We start from the raw sequence: 20,849 nt of genomic DNA on the forward strand, positions 1-20,849 counted from the left end.
GCTCGGTGTTCTCTCCGATAAGCTCAGGTTCTAAGAAGCACCCAGGCGCTGAACCCTAGCAATCTGTCTGCAAGCCGCAGGCGAATGGCAGCCTGAAATTACCTGATCTATGGCTGAATGAGCTGCGGTCAGTCGAAAACAGGGAAGGTGACGTCAGTTTACCAACATGGTGGCTGCTGGCCTCCTCTGTGGTCTGACCGGTGTGGAGAACCGAGATGGACCGCTTCCTTCCCCCGTCTCGAACCCAGAATTCAGCCCTGAGTACGGTGCTTGCGCGGCTGGCAGAAACTGCAGCGCTGTAACCCTGCGTCTCTATCCCAGCGCGCGCTGCAAACTCTAGCCGCGGGGCGATTTGCTGAATAAGCAGTGTTACCCTCCGTGCGACAAACCTCTCGCGTTTGAGTCCCCGTAGCCGATCCTCGTGCGATGGAAATCCTTCCCCCAGGTTCCGGAGCACCCCACTATTGCTGGAAATTCCTAACAAGATATCCTTTAGCCGTCCTGACTTGTCATACTCCCACACAGTGAAGCAGCACACGGGAGTAATGCACTCCCCTCGCCGCCATCTTCCTTCTCCTAACCATAACTTTTTAAAAAGTATATAAGCAAGAGTAGAAAGAAACATGACAAAATGTTAGTGTGCTTATATTAGCACAATCATCTGACGATAATTTTCAAGAAATTCCTATCATATCCTGCTTCTATAGCTTCTGACCCATTCACTCCTCCACTAAAACTGATGCAAACTCCTAATTAAATATCAGACTGTAAAGAGAACATAAGAAAAATTATTGTTTCTCATTTTCTAATTTTGTTCATATTTTCTGAATGAGGCCAGCATGCATTGTATAAGGTAAAAACATAATAATTAGTTGCATGATAACAGTAGTAGCAATAGTAGTAACCATTTATTAAGCATTTACTTTAGAATTTCACCTTTAATTCTCAAAAACAATTTTTTTCTATAAATGTTACTATTCTGATTTTATAAATGAGGAAATTGACACTGGGAGAAATCAGATGACCTACTAAGATCAAGAAGTCAGAAGTGCTATGAAGCCCTGTTGATCTTGTTTGTGACAACATCAGAGAATGAAATGATGTCAAGACAGACAGAAGGCTGCTACTGATAATGCCCAGGGCTCAAAGGTCAGGTTGCCTTGGGTGACTGACTTTAGGTTCTTGTTCACTTCTTTTCAGAAGTAATTAAAAGATTATATTACATAAAATATTACATATAAAATATTATATATATAAAGTGTTATATATATAATATTATATAAAAAATGTCATATATATATATATATATATATATATATATATATATGCCATATGATGGTCACAAAAGTGTTGGCTTATGCAGGGTCCAAGGATGAGTAGTAAATGAGATGTAAGAAATATGGGATGTCAGACATAGGGAGGCCAAGGGACCTCTTTTGAATTAGTGGTTTAGTAGAAAAGAACCTTGGCTATCCCCAAAGATAATTTTTAAAGTAATCTTCATTAATACAATTCTTAACACAATTCTGAAATGGAGGAAACTGCCATTTTTACAAAGATTCTTAGCCATTAAAGAATCTCCATAAAAGTCAGAAAATTTTTAAAAAGATAAAACTGTGAGTCATCAGAGACTGGATATAAAACCAGTTTCTACCACAGAAGGGCTACCCTGTTTGTCCTGATGCCACTTCCTTCTAAGGTCACTTTGAAAAGGTGAAGGACCAATGTTGAATGCATGCATTTGACTTTCTCACTGGAAGTTTGACAAATATATGGTGGTTAAGGTATCAAATCAAATGATTTTCAGAGAGAGAAGAAATCATTTAGGAAAATTACATGTGAGAAAAGACAAAATAAGTTAATTAGTAAGTTAATCATGTCTGAACATTAGACCCTGAGCTTGGCAAACATTTGAACAGGGAATTTCCTTTCAACTGCTAATGCTTATACAATAATATATATTAAACATTAAATCAGTTTTAGAGTTTGGTTCAGATATTGGTACTAATTAGTTTTGGCTGATATTGAAGTATTTTGTATGCTCCATTTATAAAAGCACTGTTTGCCCATCTGTTCATAGGTTGAAAGTGATTAAAGGATACTTATTATGGCTGTTGTAAAAGCCAAATACTTTTTAAACTGCAAATATGTGACAAAACCAGTTCAGGCTGCCAAGTTCAGAAATACATTAAAAGAGATCTGTGATGCTTCCCTCCCCCAATTCCTCTTCCAACCTGCATTATCGAAAAGTAAATATCACCGATTTCCTGATTAGACTACTATGCATGCTTTGTCCAAATGCTTTGCAATTTAGTTATAATTTACACAATTTACTCTGATTTGGATCTTCTGCTACCAAGCTGTGTCGAGGGCTTTCGTTTCCTGTAAGCGCAGCCTTCAAGTAGAAACATGTGATGCCCTCATGCTTTGAATGTGGGATTTGAAAGCAGCTTGGGTAATGAGGGAAACGGAATTTGTGGCCTCCTTTAATCCCCTAAATGAGGTCTATTTAGTTTGAAAACAATGCATTCAATTCAGCATAGTGGTACAGATTTTTTAACATTTATTTATTTATTTTAATTAGGTATATATGACAGCAGAATGCATTATGATTCATTGTACACAGTAATACAGATTTTTAAGAAAAGAGATATGATATGTTTTCACAAAGTTCAACTGTTGGCTCCATATTACTTCATCATTCATTTCCAAATCTTCCCAAGGGTTCAGTATTTCATGTTAGGAAAACCTGTTCATTTTGAAAAATCAGAGCAGGGTTCCTGAGACTTTCTAAAATAAGATGCAATCCTCCTGGAGTGGAAGATAATTTGCTTTAATTTAGGCAAATTTTTTAAATAGCTTAAATATCTGAATGAGATGTGTTTCCTTTGGTACTTTCCACTCTATATTTGTACCCCTATCGTTCCTCACAAGGCCTCCCTGCCTCAACCTCCCAAACCAAGCGCCATCCTATTTTTGGCTGTCTCTAGGTCCTCGGCAATCTGTTTAACTAGATCATATTAAAGGATGGAGGTCGATATTCCATTTAAAGTCTCCATGAGTACTTGAATTTCTGGAGAGGGTGCTTTTTACTTATACAGATCCTGACTTAGAATTTACATTGCAGAAATATGTTTAAGGCTATCAGTATAAGAGAAGAAAAAAAGGTATGTGGAAAGAGGCAGAAAGAGTTCTCCCACCCCATTATGTCATATTTAAGGAAAGATAAAGGTTATTGTTATTGCTGCTACTGGGTTTCAGCTTTCCAACAGATTTTCTTCAAAACACAATAGAAATTTTAAATTCCAAATTCAGTGAGAAAACACAATTATTTATTTCCTCTTAGTATAGATAAACATGCTGAAGGAGCATTGTTTATTATGAATTAAAAAGAAATGATCATTTCACATAATACAAAGGGGCAAGACCAGAAAGGAAATACTATTTTGGTTCTAACTTGAATTGATTCTGACTTTGTAATCCAGGTAATCTAGGATGAACTTTCAGGGAATTCTCTTTAACCCAAACATGAAGCTCCTTTTTATTATATCTGATGTTTTACTGGTAGGGCACTCAAGAAATTATCCTTAAGACAACTGAAATGACTAGAGTGTTCATGCCCAATGTGTAATGGGAGCTGAATTTTCAGTGGCACAGTGACCAGGCTATCAATTTTTCATCAGCTTATCTGTGGAATAGGGAACATAATGAATAGTCTGCTCTTCCTCCCAGTACAGTCATTTATTTCATTTGGGGTAGCCCTCTGCTTCCAACCCAAACTTTAGTCAGTCATGGCCCAGAGCTCACTCTATCTACCAATTCCCATCCATCTCTCTCATCTTTGCTCAAGGGTGGAATTAATGAAGATTTGGTGCCTATTCAGATTCCTTGTCCTTAGAATAGGGACATAAGATTACAGAACTTCAGATAATGGAAAAAAAAATTCCCCTAAGTTGAATCTAAAAACAATTTCCTTTTAAAAAATGTTCTTGGTTATAGATGAACACAATATCTTTATTTTATTTATTTATTTTTATGTGATGCTAAGGATCTAGCTCAGCACCTCACACGTGCTAGGCAAGCGCTCCACCACTGAGCCACTACCCCAGCCCCTAAAAACAAATTCTGATATTATATAAGATATTTTATTTCAAGCCATATTTATGTTTTAGGAACTGTCATTTCCAGTGGATCACAGATAATCAAGCTGGAGCACAGAGTGAAGATCACAAGATAGTCAGCCAAACACTATTAGCAAAGCAGGAAATGAGGAGAGATCTTAGAGCACCTTGGAGTAGGTTGGGGAATTTTTGCTCCCCAACCCCAAGTTTCTGTCACCTTAGTAGGGAGGGTTAGGTCTCCCTACCAACCTTCTTTGAGAGTTCCTATAAGAAAAAGTAGTTGCAAATCAGACTTTCCCTGATTGAGACTCCATTCATCCTCCATGTACTACGGGACAGTTTTACTGTGCTGAGCCACAAGAACTTCTGTTCCTCATCTCACTATTCACCTTGCAACTCCTCGGACATTTATATCTGATTTCATATAAGAGTCACACCCACAAGGCTCTCTCCTTGTACTAGACCTAGTCATCCTCTCTACCAGTTTTTCATTTCATGTGGTCAGCTGTTTTCCTTACTCTCTGCTTGTTTCAGGCAGCTTTTCACCACGGCAACTGAAAGACCCGACCAGAACCACTGTAGAGGAGAAAAGGTTCTTTTAGGGGCTCACAGTTTCAGAGGTTCCAGTCCATAAATGACTGGCTCTATTCCTCAGGGCTCAAGGTGAGGCAAGACATCGTGGCAGAAGAGTATGGCAAAGGGAAGCAGCTCACATGATGATCAGGCAGCAGAGAGAGAGAGAGAGAAAGAAAGATTCCACTCACCAGATACAAAATATATACCCCATAGCCACGTCCCCAATTAACTACTTCCTCTAGCCACACCCCACCTGCCTCCAGTTACTACTCAATTATTCCCATCAAGGATTAATTCACTGATTATGGTAAGGCTCTAACCCAGTAAACCTTCTTGCATTGTCTCACACATGAGCTTTTGGGGGACACCTCACATCCAAGCCATAATATTGCTACATCCTTCAGCAGACCCTAGTAGAATTATGACTTTCCCATGCGTAAGAGTTAGAAAGGAGACTCAAGAATCCTTTAGGATCCAGGACATCTCCTCACTAAGAGAGAAAGCAGAAAACCCTAATTCAGCCGATAGCCAAAGCCAATAAGCTATAAGTCAATTTTAAATGAGAGCTCAGCTATTATAACCTGTTTGTGAGGTGTCCTGTGTCCCACCTGCTAGTCCAGTGCTTTTTTTCCCAGCTCATTGGGCTAGACTAGGAAAGCAAATGGTGCTGACTCTCACCAAAGTCAGTCTGTGGCCACATTCAGAGCTACGGGTTACCGTTTAGGTATGTAGCTCTTCATTAGAAGATGATTAGAAGAAGTAAGACAGCAAACTCCACAATTGGCAAAGCTGAAAATGCTTGGCCATAGTCATAATTAAGGAACAGTAATTTCTGAAGAGGCAGGAGAAAGAAGGCCATCTGAAGGCCAGCAACAGAAATAAGTCAGGAAAGCTGAGAAAATGGAGGACAAGGACAGAAGTCACTAAACACCAGAAAATGATCTCAGGGAAAAGAAATTGATGGCTGAGGTAATTATTTGCTTTAAACTTAGCTACCTTTTTGTCTTATTCACTGAAAGGCAATCCTGAGAAAGGCAGGCTCAGGAGATGGAAGATGTAGCTGTATGGCAGCACTTGACTTGGAGGTCAGCATCGGAGTTTGGAGATGGTAGCACTGTGTGGAGTGTGGAAATGCAGTTCTCTGGTAGCTATCTTCCAAGCCTTGTTCCTAGCACGAGATCAGGGAGCTGGGGTGTCATCAAGGTGATTGACAATAGGTCTCTACAAACTAGCAGAAAGCATCCACGTTGCACTAGGAATTGACAGCAGGAGTGGAGAGTTGATACTGGACCCCGTCAAATAAATCCTCACATTTGCTCCTCAGAGTGTGGTCTGAGAACCAGCAGATCAGCATCACCTGGGAGTTTATTGGGAATGCAATATTTTAGGATGTATTGATTCTACTGCACCAAAGAATGACTATCAGACTCAGAAGGACAGAATGAATACTGATAGTGGAGAACAGAAGCTCAAGCCAAGGAAAGAGCTCATAAATAAATCGGAAGCTTCTCTTAATTAGTTAAATTTTCTGGGCTCAGGCAAAAAATTTTCCATATTCATCTGTTGATCGGCTGCCTTTGAAAAACCAGAGAATGAATATGATGTGAGAATTCCGAAGAATGGCAAATGTCCTCACTTTCAAAAATGGAAAAACATAAAATTTTCTAAGTACGGTCCAGCGAGTTTCATGTCAGAATTTATTAGCTGTCAGCTGAATGGTGAGTGAGGACTGACAGAATAAAGCGGTGGTGCTAGAAAATGAGCACAAAAAGAATAAGTCATACTATTGTAAGTTCATTTCCTGTAATTTAATTTAATTATAATCTGGTTCTGCTTTGACTACTGCTAGAATAGGAAATGATTTTTTTATATGTCTGATTTCAGGAAAGACGTTTTCAACATTCTCATATGACCTTTGTAAAAACAGTTGGGAAATATACAGACTGATTTGGGTTCTTGGGTGATTAGAGGTATAGTATAATTACTGACATAAGGAATATAGGAGAGAAGGCTGGGAAAGGGGGTACATAGTTATTTCACTTTTCAGAGGTAGTTATAGGATACCCCAACAAAGATGCCTTCTTTATAGCTTAAGATAAGAACTATGCATGGCTAGAAGGGAAAGAAAAGTCATTTCAAAAGCAGGGAAGTTATCTAAAAATGCAACCCATGAATTAAACATTTGTTTGTTTGTTTATTTATTTATTTAGAGTATGATGTATAAGATGCTGTTCTAGTATTGAGGGCACACTGGTGAATAAAACAGAAAACTTTCCTGCCCTCATTGAGCTTGTATTCTAGTGAAACAGGTAAACAGTAATCACAGTAAACAAGAGAACTGTAGAGGCTGCGGAGAAGGCAGGATGGTAAAAAAAAAAAATAAAGCAGGGTATGGGAGTTAATTAAGGCGGGGTAGAATATGCTATTTTAAATAGTTTGCAATGGTGGGTGGAGGGGTTCTTGAAAAGATACTGTGTTAATTATCAGAGGAAAATGTGACAAGTAGCTAAATCAAAATGTAATAGCCTCACTTCTGGGGTCCTACAAATAGTATGTGTACATATGTATGAGTGTCTAAACTACGATTTCTATTACCTAATCATATAGACTTCTTTTGATACTTTACATTAAAGATACCATGAAAATAAGCAAAAGTGTAATAAGGATATATAAGGGAGGAAATATATTACTATTCCTCATCTACATATTTACATGAATTATATGAATTTTTGGAATTATAAATTTTTAAAAAGTATGAACTTAAGAATATCAAAATAGTGCACATTACTTCAGAGATGGTCTATTTAAATGCTGACACTTTTTTATCTAGAATTGAAGCAAATGAAATACTAAAAAGGTGAAAAGCTGATGACCAGCCTCAGATCTTAATACTACAAATCAACACAGTAAGTTTTTTTTTTCTATGACTTAAGGGTGCATCAATTGATCTATTCTATACTTGAAAATCAGGCATTTTAAAGATGGTTTGGAAGTTGAACAAAAGGAAAAATGATCACTGATAACATTAATCTGCAAAGGATTAACAGCTCATTGCAAAAGGATGTCAAAATAAATAGTGTTATATTCATGAAATGCAATAGTTTACCTGAAGAGAAATGAAGACTTTTGTAATACAGTTAGAGGTTCTCAATAAATCAAAATGGAAGATTGTTTATATATAAAGTAAATCTCATACAAAATAAAAGATGAATATCATTTCAATGGTAAACTAAATCATAATCCATGTAGCTCTTGATTCAGTTTTTGCTTAAATATTGATAATGAACTCTAGTTCTCCTTATGTAATCATATAGACTTCTTTTACTGCTTTACACTAAAGATATCATATGAAAATAAGAAAATGTGGAATACGTATAAAGAAGTGAATAAAGAGATTAAAGAGGAAAGGAAGAAATCAGAGGAATCTTTACCTAAATTAAGGCGTATACTATAACCTATAAATCAAGGTTTATACTATAATCTTAAAAAAAACTAAAATGGAAGAATGGCATCATTTGACTCCAATTCTTTCAGATATTTTGCTTTGAGTATTTTACTACAAAAATAAAAGTCAGAAAAATGTTCCTTTGGCAATTCTGGTTGAAATGAGATTGACTAGCTTTCTTTGATAAGTTTAACATAAACTTCCTTTTCCTTAAAAGTAGTTGAGGGCTTTCTCAATCATATTTTAATCTTATGGATTTCCAACAATCTTCTGAGTTCCAACAATCTTATGAAGTTCAAAGGATTTCAAAATTCATCATTCACATTGAAATATTAAGGACATGAAGACTTTCACTCAGATATTAAACAATTTCATTTTATAAATGCTCATCTATGAAAATTATTTTCTATAAATGTTATGTATGTTTGTGTACATAATGAATATTTATATAGCAGAATCATAAACTCAAGGCAAAATGATCATCTTTGTCTTATAAAAATACACAAGTATATATTTCAGAACAAAATCAAATATACATTGTGTGGGTTTTACAACCTAGCTCATTAATCTCCAATATGTGGGATTCTAGCATTATAGTTCTTTGTTTAATAATGCTGTTAATGAAAAGTCTTGTATATAAACAAATGTACGTAGGCAGTATAGCACTTTCTTTTCTTCCCTTTCTGAATACTAAAATGAATATTTTCATTGAAGAAGCAGGAAGATGAACAGCAAAATAAATGTGAACATTTTCCTTTCAGGTTTGAGATGACTGAAGATGAGGACAGAAATAATCAGGACTTTGACTCATCACCATACAAGGCAAAAGATTCCATTCCCTACTGTGAATAGGAGCGGGTGCTCACAGTGGCGGAAATTCAAAACCCTTGCAGCAGCCGCACTTGAAGTCTGCCTAATTTCCCACTCTCACCTTTTAACAGTCAAGTGACTGCCTCCTTAAAAAAACACTGCTGAGTGGGTGAATAAACCAGCCCTATTTGCCAACCGCTGAGGGTTCCCGCAAAGCTGGTGGGTATGTGTAAATTAATTCCATCATCCTTTTATTTCTATAACTGAGAAGAAAGGGGGAAAACAGACTCTCTGGTATTTACTGTAACCCAGCAATAGTAATGTATGTGTGACATATTTTTACCCGTGAAATGCAAAAAGTACTTTAGAAACTGCCCAACACTTTATTGAAGTTGACGGATGACTGATGGAAGGTTATGATATACTCTGCCTCACACAGGCACTAAGGAGACCTCTAGCTGAAAATACATGGAAAATTCCTCTCCAACAAGAAAAATCCTCCAGGCCAAGTTATGGGGGGTCCCAAGATGTGGATTCTAAGGTTTCATGGAATTTTTAGGAAAGAAATGGTATAGTACTTCAAATAAAGAAGAGAATCATAATAATGATTCACTTAAATATTTTCAACAAAGTATGCCCATGTGTATGTGTATATATTAAATATATGCTGTGTCTTTTACTGATATGTGTGTGTGTGTGTGTGTATGTGTATCTCCAAACACACACAGTTCTATTTTGTTCACTACTCTGTTTTATTTTCACATTTGGTTTTTTTCTTTCTCTCCTTTTTCCATGATTCTATTCTAAGTAAATTTTCAGTTTACATCTTGCAAATAATCATCAGAAAGCCTGCTGAAATTTAAGATACAAGTGGTATAAAAACTGCACAACTAAGAATTTCACTGTACTATGCGTGGAGGGTTGAATTCAAGAACAATTCTGTTCTTTTACTTTGTGACCTTGAAGAAGTCATTTTATCTTTTTGAATCTTACTGTTCTCAATAAGGAAACAGATCAATGGGATCAAGTTATCTCTAAAATTCTCTTCAATCCTCATCCTCTAAAATATTTTAGATATCCCAAGAAAAAGCAGCTAGAGATCCCTGCAAAACTTGGCCACAGCTCTTTATGCCTGCAATGACAGATGGTAGACTATATGGAAAAATGTTAACAATTCAGATTAGCTGGCTGAGTTTAGGCAAATAACGACAGTACAATAAATTCTCATCTTTGAGGTTGCACAATTATGTAACATTGATAGGGCTGTACTAATTTTAAGTTAGTAACACCAATAAGGAAAAAAAACTGTCCCAATCAAACTAACCAAAAAGAATATTTGTAGGCAAAAGACTTAAAGAAGTGGATAAGTTCCTTTTAACACCATTCAATATTTTAGAAATAATTTACATTATTAAAAGTTGTTTTCTTTAAACCACATCTATTTGTGAAAAGGCTCTTGATAACATCCAATGTCCCCAAAAAGGGTTATTTAGATTCTCTACTTCTTCTTATGTCAGCTTTGCTATTTTGTCTTTTTTAAAAAAACACCTCTTAGTTGAATGTAATTGGCAAGAAAATTTTCACATCCTGTGATATTTTCCTTCTGATATCTATAGATACACAGTGATGATTTCTCTTTCATGCAAAAATTGGTAATCACATTTTCACTCTTTTTTTAAAGTCAGTTGTGCTATGAGTTTACAAAGTTTATTATTTTTCCAAAGAACTATTTTTATTTTATTAATTGTTTATTGTTTCTCCATTTTCTATTCCATGGCTTTCTGTTCTTTGTAACTCATGTTACACATGCCCTTGAAAAACATGTATATTCCACAGTTGTTGGATATAGTTTCTATAAATGTCAATTAGGTCAAATTAATTATTTGTCCAAATTTTCTATACATAGACTTTTAATTTGATTCTTTTATTAATAGCTTCTGTTTCTGCACTAGAGCTTTCCTGTTACCATGAATGTCTTCTTAAATTCTTAAACATTTAAAGAAGCTGCTAAGTCAGGAACAATGGCACTTGCCTATAATTCCAGCTATTCAGGAGGCTAAAGCAGGAGCACTGTCAGTTCAAAGCCAGTCTGGGCAATTCCCATCTTATTCAGCAAGATCCCATCTTATTAATCAATCAATAAATTAATAAACATAAATAAATATATAGAAATGCTACATTAAAGTCCTAGGCTGATAATTAAAACATCCAGGATATCTTTTTCTTTTGATATAACCAACCAAACCAATTGAAAACTACACAAGTTGCAGCTTTAGGCTGGATTTTTTTTTTAACAGCCTCTTTTGCATGCACAGGTCAGGAGCCAGCCAAGAATTTGAGAAGAGGTCCCCTCCCTCTGTGGCTTTCTCCTTTGTGAGATTCCCTAACCAATTTTCAATCATTTTGGAAATCCTAAATTCAGTCTTCTGATACTTCCTACCAATAATGCTGAGGGATTCTGCTTAATATCTACCCACTTTATACATCTCATCCATTGTATATCCTTTCTTTCAAGAATCAAACAACTTTTCTCCAGCATCCACATGTCGCCATTCCCAAGTGCTTTCAAGTATGCCTTACATTTTCCAACTTATAATCATGTATAAGTAATAAATAAATATATTCCCAGTGAATAAAAAACACAAGTGTGAATCCTGCCCTTTTCAGAAATATCCAGCACTATTAACTTCTCATAATCCCTTCTTTCCATCTCACCGTCCAATCTAAAATCAGTAGATTTTCACAAATTTATCAATAAATTTGGTATATAAAGTACAAACAACCTAAGAATACCCTAGAAGAATCACTGAAAGATGGCAAATAACTTCTAATAATGAACTATGGCATATAACTTCTAATAAACAAAAATCAGATTAAACATGGGCAATAATATTCACATTGCATCAACCCAGATACCATCAGGCTGTTACCAAAATACTTGGAAGAAAAGTATTATTCTCTTTGCTTAAGTTGAATAAAATGGCAAAAATGAAAAACATCTATCAGAACTTGGGCTCTTAACCACCTAAACCTCTTCAAACCTAGACACTAAAGTCAGCAAGTACATTGACAATGTTAGAAATAAGCCCCTTCACTTACGCTCTTTTTGCTGTCGTATAAAAGATTTACCTGGGTCCTGGCTTTGGTTCTGGAATGATAGGTTTTTGCTCTTTTTTCACAGAAGTTTTCTAGAATAAGGGAAAGAAGAGTGGATATAAGAAGAAAAACTACTTCACTGCCTGTAAAATTTTAAGTCCACTGAAGTTCTGTTATATTACAAAAGGGAGAAAGACTCTATTATAAAATAAACCAAAACATATAAATTTGTAAGTATGCCAAGAGGAGTATGATTGCTAAATGTTCCCCCAGCATCTCTGGCACCCAGAAATACAATTTCTACTGTTTCAGTAAGCAAATATCTTAAAAATCTATTACAGATGATAATTTATTTATTTACTTATTTGTCCTCTGTCTTAAAAAAAAAAGACTTAACAGTTTACAAAAAATAGAGTATTTATGAAAAAAGAAACTAAAAAAATCAGGTATAGGGGAAATATAGATAGAAAAGTAATGACAAATATTTTCTGATATTACTTTATGTGTCAGACAGATTTGGTTCTCAAATTCCTAGCTACCAAACTGTTATAAATGGAACTGCCTTCATCCCAAATCCATGTATCAAAGCCTTAATTCCCTCAATGTGCCTATATTTGTAGAAAAGGTCTTTAACACAGTAAACTTAATGAGGTCAAAAGTGTGGGGCCCTAAACCAGCAAGTTTAATGTCCTTATAAGAGAAAGAGACACCACAGATTAAGACATGCGAAGACACACAAAAAGGGTCACCATCTCCAAGCTATATATAGAGAGATAGGCCTCAAGATAGGCCTACTGGCACCTCCATCTTGGACCTCCAGACTCCAGAATTGTAAGAAAATTAATTTCTGTTGGTTAAGTCACTGAACCTGTGGTATTTGGTTAAGACAGCACTGAAAGACTAATATATAAAGTAATGAGGGGAAAAAAACAGTAGTCTAGCATTCACAATGTCAGTAAGAAAAGCCACCTTATTTTTAGTGAAATTTTTTTCCATGTCATTTAAAAGACTGATACCACGTACTAACTTCAACAGCATCAATCACAATTACACAACAATGTTAAATATGGATCTTTCTTACATAATTGTTCAATACTTATCAATGATAGAAGGAACAATTCAGGAAGACAATTCAGACCTCATAATAAGTGAGCCATTCTCTCTCTGGGCATTTGGTAGGATCCAAAGGTAACATTGATACATAAAGTCATTAATGGATTGTATATCTACTTTATAATGGTCTATGACAATTATTTTACATGCAGTAACTTGAAAAAATAGGGAAGAAAAATTTAAAGTAATCTTGATAAATCAGCAAAAAGGGGGTTGAGGTTGTTGCTGAGTTATCTCCCTCAAACTCTATAAGAAATAAGTGACAGAAAGTTTCTTGGTTTTTGATAATATGGCATGCACACAATATCACAAGGACAATGCTTATTCTAGTTCTGCACTGTAAGTTTCAAATGTATATTTGACTAAAGCCAAAAGCATTCCTTTTATAAATTCTTAGAAAATAAAAAGGTCAGTGTAAAGATGGAATGTGAAAAAAGTTGTGTTTATACTACAAAATATTCAGTATTAACACTGATTATTTTTTAAAAAAATATATTTTTTAAAATCATAAATATCTCATAGAGCTAAGCTTCATTCTTTCTTATAGTGATCTCTCAGACCCCGAGTTAATTGTATATGTTAACTTCCTTTCATGACATTAATTTCTTTAGAGCAAAGATTAAACTTTCTCCCACATTTATATTAGAACACAGGAACCTTGAAATTGGTTTGCATTATCTCAATACTTGTTACATTTAGAATTCCCTGATCATATGATCATATGTTCTTTTTCAAAGAGAACAATCACCCTCAAGAATAGTACTGAACTTCTTAAAATTTATGTGCAACACACAGGTGATAATAAAGCATGATACAGGAACTTTTTTTAACTATTGCCCTTCAAGATGTGCCATGACATATTTTATGACCACAAAAATAATAAGGACTTACAGAAATTAATTTTTAACATTTATATCCCATACTTTCACATAGAGTCATGTGTTTGGCTTGGGGAACATTGTCCTTTTGTGATACTACTATTTATAGTTCCCATCTTTGTTTTCTTTTTTTTTTCCCCAACAACTTCCTTCTTGGCCAAACTAACTAAATTAGCAAGTTCTCCATAATGAAGAATGTCAAATGTGAAGGCTGTTAGTAAAACAGTCTGACAAACATTGTTGAGGATTTCCTTAAGATGTTCTTTTTGATGTCTTCATTTTTTTTTGATGATGTCATACTTTCACATTCTCCATCTCTGCATATTTCTTCCTACTTAACATAACTAGAAGCTGTTGTTTGTTGGTCGTTTGGTTTTGGTCTGTTTTGAAAAGTCAATTTCAGTTTTTGTTTTAAGGGGTCAGTCTTAGCCTTATACATACTAATAGATCCAAGTCTCAAGTCCATTCCACCTTGATATTTCAACTCCATTCTCTCTTAAAATCTTTCTCTCCTCTCTCATACCTGCTTGCGACTTCTCTTCAAGTTCCTATTCTCTCCAGGGCAATTCATCTCAGATGTATCCTGAACACTTGGCTGCAGATATAAGTCATTAATAATACTCTCCTAGCAACATTTTCAAAACTTTTAACAACCTGAATGGATTTCACCTAAATCAGTTTTCAGACTCTTTCTCCCACATACTTCCCCAAATCCCAGAATAAACCAGTACCAAACTTACTTCTGACAATTCATACAATATTACTACACCTCAGGCTTCTTTTTTAGAAAAACAGCTGTCTAATCCATCAATTCCCATCCTGTTTCAAAATCTTATCTAGATTTTTTTTAACTTTGTGACAATTCCCTCTTAGTCTTAATAATTAAATCCTTGTACTGATTAACCATAGATCTGTAGTCTTCCATCCTGCATATTGATGCTAGAAGTATTTTTATTTGATTACAAGTGTGAAATTTTGGAGTATGTTTGTTATAAAAAGATAATCTATAATTGGCATATTATTCCTCAACACTTTTACCCCCAAATGTGGCCAGGGGCATTTTCTAAGTAGCAAGGAATTTTCATATTTTTAAACTGTCTTGTATCCATACCAGAAGCCTACATAAATATATGGTTCAAGGTAAAATGAAAGGTTTCTGTAAAACTAGGTAACTGTGAAAAGAAAATAATGACTAGCACATGCATATAAAATTAAAATTATACATTAAAACATGTGAAATAAACTGAAAAGATTTTTCTGCCAGGCTGGACTATTAATGCTCGTGTTTGCCTGTGGAAGTCAGTCATGTCACTAGCACCTTCTATGAAACAGCAGTGAGCTGCATTCCTTTTACCACTACTGCTTCTAGTGTGGAAAATGGCATAAACAGAAAAAAAAATGTCAATCATTTGTACACATGGAGAAACAGAAGGCATCAAACACATCTTTCTGGGATTTTTCATAAGTCAATCTCTTTGCATTCTTGAATCTGAGTGTCCCAAAATGCACATAAACCACAGAAGGGTTTTTAAACCATATAAGCAACCCTAGGAAGTTGTGATATTCATGGGAAAAACATATATTCCCCCAAATCTGCTCACAGAGTCAAATCAGCCCCCACTTTGGAAGTGGTCTCAAGTACGATGTTTCCTTGCATGTTTTTTTACGGAGAAGAAGGTGTCCAAAGATAACGTTGGTCATTCTGTAACATCCATGGCCATTCAGACTAAGGGAGACTGCAGACGATGACTCAGCAAAACATCAGTTTTTCATTTCTTTAAACTCCATGAAAAATCAAAACTAGGTTTTTAAGCATAGGCAATACAAAGGCTGAACAGAGGATGAAGGAAAACTGATCCCAACAGAAGAACCCTATGAAGGACTTAAGGATTTATAAAGGATAAGGAGATAGCTACTTCCAGGATATACCAACAAATCATAGCACAATACAAAAATAAATTCTAAAAAAAAAAATCGAAATAAAAGATATTTTTAATGTGTGGTCAAGCTGATGGGAAAGTAACAGAATTCCATTCTATCCCCAAATAATCAAATGCTGAATTTACTGTTTTCATGAGTTCCAGCGCCTTTCTTTGCCTTGGGGATTATATGGCAATTCCTGAAGGCCTAGAATCTGGGTTTTTTGTTTTGTTTTTTTATCTCTTTTTAAATTTTTAAAATTTAAATTAAGATTTTTTTTACTGATGCATAAAAACAAAAATCACATATTTATGGGGTACCATGTGATATTTCAATATATGTATACACTATGTAATATTCTATGTTCAAATCAAGGCAAACATATCAATCCCCTCAAACATTTATCATTTCTTTATGTTGAAAACATTCTAACTTTTTAAAATATACAGTATATTATCCTTATCTATACTCACCCAACTATGCAATAACTCACCAGAACCTCTAATTATGACTTGTTTCCTGCTGATCAACCTCTACCAATCCTTCCCACCTCCCTAGTCTCCCCAACTACCCATACTACTATTTCTAGAATATCCATTTTTTGTTTCTGTTTTGTTTTATTTTGTTTTTTAGATTCTATATATAAATGAGATCATATGATATGTGTCTTAGCTTTATTCTGGTTAACTTGGTGATCTCCAATTCAATCCATGTTGTCACAAATGACAGGATTTCATTCCTTTTTATGGATGAATAGTATTCCATTATGTATCCTTTTTTCTTTATTTATTAGTTTGAATGATGTATAAGATCTAAGAACATCTCTCATAAAACCTGGGAGGACAATAACCTCAAAGCATAAATCAGGATTTAAAAACTTCTATGAGAGTGACGGAGCTTGGCTGTGGGACCATATGCTATATAAGCCTTGGCTTTGGGTGGAAAGGACAAGAAATTATTATCTAGGAATTTCTAATGACAAGACTTAACTTACATGGATTTGGGGCCTCAATTCATTTTTACCTGAAATGCATCACCTCCCTCTCCTCCACAAAAATGGCTAAAATTTAGAACAGGGAATCCCAAGTTAGTACTGCCCTAAAATACCTGGAAAAAAAATAAGTATCAATCATTTTCAGAATGAAGTTGAAAGCTGAAAACTAGGCTTCAAAAAATTCTCACAATAAAATACCAAGAAAAATGAGCTAAAAAATCAGAGGAGTATGAGAAAACATAAAATCAAGGAACCAGAAAAAAAGCAAACTATTCATTCAGAACCTCAAAGATGGCATCCACTGTAATTATTATCAACAGAATATAAGAATGAGCTTCCATTTCTATGATTAGAGAAATATACTGAAGGAATCAAGAAATTATCAGAATTGACCAAGCATATGTGGAAAATGAGCAGGCATTCTAAAAATGAAAACCATAATAATTGAAATTGTAAGCTCAGTGAACAGCAAAAGAAAAGAATAGACACATATAACAAAGAGACAATAATCTAGAAGATAAAGAGGAAAAAATTCATGACCAAGCAATGAGAGAAAGATGGCAGATCTGAAAGAGGAAAAAGGAAAAGGGCGATAACAAGTAACTGGAAGAAGCACATATTTTTAACTAGAATTTATAAAGAGTTTTAATTAGAGTTTTAAAAGAAAATAATGGAAGAGAGACACCATTTGAAGAGAAAGGCGAGTTTCTGTTTTTATTTTGGAATTGCTGAAATAATTCCAAAGAATTTTCACATTTAGGTAGCCTGACAAAAGCCATTCAGAATAAATAAAAACAGAAGCACACTTACTTCATTATAAAAAAAAGAAAAAGAAAAACAGAGAAAAGAAGCCCTTTGAAGCAGAGTATAGATAGATACATTACTACAGACAAAAGAGGGCTAACTGGATAAATATCTGCTTTTTCTCAGCAGCTATGGCAGCCAGAAGACAAAAATAACTTAAATATGATAAGAAGGTATGGGAAAAAGAAGAAAAAATAAGTAGACAATCAATTGAAGTTTTCCGCCAACTTATTCTTCCTTAAAGTACTTCCAGGAGGATGTAGATTTAGAAAGAAAATCATCCTACATGTCTGAGATGTAATAAAAAAATAGTGAAGATACTGGTAAACTTGAACAATGCAATTTAAGAAAATAATTGTTTCTAATTTGTGAAAGTTAAAAAAATGAGAAAAAAAAAACAACTTCTACTGGTTAAGACAATCTACCATTTTTGTATGGGAAGGGAAGAAAGTAAAGATACTTTAACTGAAATGTATGCATTAAAATCAATAGATTGAGCACTTATGAAAAGTAAAAAGAATACATATGCTCAACTAGTAGGAAGAAAAATTAGAATAAGAGGTAGTGGGGCTGGGGATGTGGCTCAAGTGGTAGCCCGCTCGCCTGGCATGCGCGGGGCGCTGGATTCGATCCTCAGCACCACATAAAAATAAAATAAAGATGTTGTGTCCACCGAAAACTAAAAAATAAACATTAAAAAATTCTCTCTCTCTCTCTCTCTCTCTCTCTCTCTCTCTCTAAAAAAAAGAATAAGAGGTAGGAATAAGAAAGGGAAATAAGTCAATCAATTTGAAACAAAAGGCAAGAAAGGGGAAAATAAAAAAGCACAAAATGAAAGTTACACAAAGCACGAAATAAAATGGAAGAAATGCCCCCAAATACTTTTTTTTTAAAGCACAACAAAAAAGAAATAATGTTGACCCAGGAAAAACTCTTCAACTTTTCTGGTCATTACCAAAATGTGTATTACTAGAATCATAACAAATATGATATTATATCTGCCATATTGGCAAAAGTGGCAACTTGGAGAGTGTTTTCAAGCGTATGAAGCAATACAGATTCCATAATCTGCTTCTGGGAGTGGAAAACTTCTTGCTATAGACTGATGAAGTTACCATATGCCCTCTGGCCAACACAGCCACTGCATGGTTAGGGATATTAAGAGCCCTTGGTGGAGGAAACAGTGGAGCTGCTTATTGCTACAGGCAAACAATTATTTAGTCAAGCCATACTTACTAAGCTCCCACCACCCAGGCCCTGCCCACCTGGCCTCAGGAAGGCAGGAGTCAGTATCCTGGCTTATCATTAGCCCATTCTGGATGTTTGATGCATCAGGATGCAGGTTCCTGTTAATGTTAGGAATGCTTGCCCTAGAGAAACTCTTGCACAGAGACATGTGGAAGAATGCTTATAGCATAGCTGTTCAAAAGAGAACATTTTTTAAAAGCCAAATTACCCTTAGCAATAGAAATGAAAATTAAATTGTAGTGTGTTCATTCCATGGGGTATTGTATACTGAGGTAAATGAATGAACCATGGGGCACACATCCACGTTAGCACAGATTGACAGTTCTTAAAAATATATTGTTAAGCAGAAAGAGAATGAAGACACTATGATTCCATTTACATAACGTTAAAAAACAAGAAAAACTGAATAAAGTACTAATTAAGGATATACATATATTTAAATGAAAAAGCAAAAGAACATTTGACATAAAATTAAGGAGAATGGATATGAAGAGAAGAAAAAGACATAAACTCTTCTACTCCTTAAACTTTGTGGGCCTTTATTTTATACTATTTATGTGTATTTGTATATATAAAAGTGTGTGTGTGTGTGTGTGTGTGTGTGTGTGTATGATTGATGAAGAGAAAAATTTAAAATAATATGATAGGAATATTTCTTGAGCTTTAAATGAACACCTCACCTTTTGATAAAAAGAAAGATTTGTGGATTCTGAGTTTCCCAGGTGTATCAAAAATTCCTAGGCGGCTCCATGGCTCTGAATTGTTCCTGTGGTTTGCGTGTGTTCTGAAAAGAATGCCAAGTGAGGGAACAGCTGCTGCCAGCTGTGAGTTACTTTATTCTGCAGTTTTAAACTCCATGCATTTATAAATTCATGAGACTAATTATTTTTTTTACTAGCTGGAATTAAAACTTTAAAGCACAGGTTGAAAAAATAAGTTTTCATTTTATCATTTGTGTGCACTTTGATATGCTTATGAACATACTGATGTGGAAGCTGATGTGTGTGTGTGTGTATGTATGTATGTGTGTGTGTGTGTGTGTATATATATATATATATATATATATACACACACACACACATACAATTTAGCTATAAACAGCGTAATATTTAAAAAAAATGAATTTAAATTTCATCTTGGGCATTTGGGTATTTTTTGAGATTAATTGGAATTGGAATGTGAAGTCATTCTAAATGGTGAGTTTGATTACTCTGAGGTTTATATACTGTCTGAGTGATTTGAAGCTGCAACACAGAACTAATTTATAATCACTAACAATTAGAGCCTAGTGTGGGTATTCTGTGTGTTATCTACAATCTCCACCAAGATTATTCATAGTATATATCTTACTTCCAACTTTTTTCAGAGGAAATTGAAATATTTAGTATCTTTACTTTGATCACACAAGTAGGAGAAAGCTGGGATTCAAACTCAGTATGCTACTCTATTCATAATGTAAATTTTCCCAGGCAAATTTGACATTCACTACAATTCTATTTCATTTCCTTTTAATTTTTTCCCTAGAGGTAGACAGACACAATACCATTTATTTATTTATTCATTTCTATGTGGAACTGAGGACCGAACCCAGTGCCTCACACATGGTAGGCAAACACTACCACTGAGCCACAACTGAAGTCTTATATTTCATTTTTAAATTTTTGTGTGTGTAGTTCTAGATGAGCAGAATGCCCCCCCCCTTTTTTTTTAATGTGGTGCTGAGGACCCAAACATAGTGCCTCATGCATGCTAGGCAAGCGCTCTGCCACAATCCCTGCCCCTCTATTTCATTTTTTGATAGTGTTTATATATATATATATATATATATATATATATATTTTTTT

At 34.8% G+C, this 20,849-nt stretch overlaps 1 protein-coding gene across 1 annotated transcript in view; it reads right to left on the minus strand.

Annotated features, from left to right (window-relative positions):
- The window catches only part of Iqcm (IQ motif containing M), a 301,720-nt gene that overhangs the window by 180,108 nt on the left and 100,763 nt on the right, over positions 1-20,849 (minus strand). Inside the window, exon 8 of the mRNA XM_048813853.1 lies at positions 12,082-12,140. Within this exon, the coding sequence (XP_048669810.1) occupies positions 12,082-12,140 (59 nt within the window). The remainder of the gene's footprint in view (positions 1-12,081; positions 12,141-20,849) is intronic.

This window comes from Marmota marmota, unplaced genomic scaffold (assembly GCF_001458135.2).
Source record: "Marmota marmota marmota unplaced genomic scaffold, marMar, whole genome shotgun sequence".
Classification (NCBI taxonomy): Eukaryota; Metazoa; Chordata; class Mammalia; order Rodentia; family Sciuridae; genus Marmota; species Marmota marmota.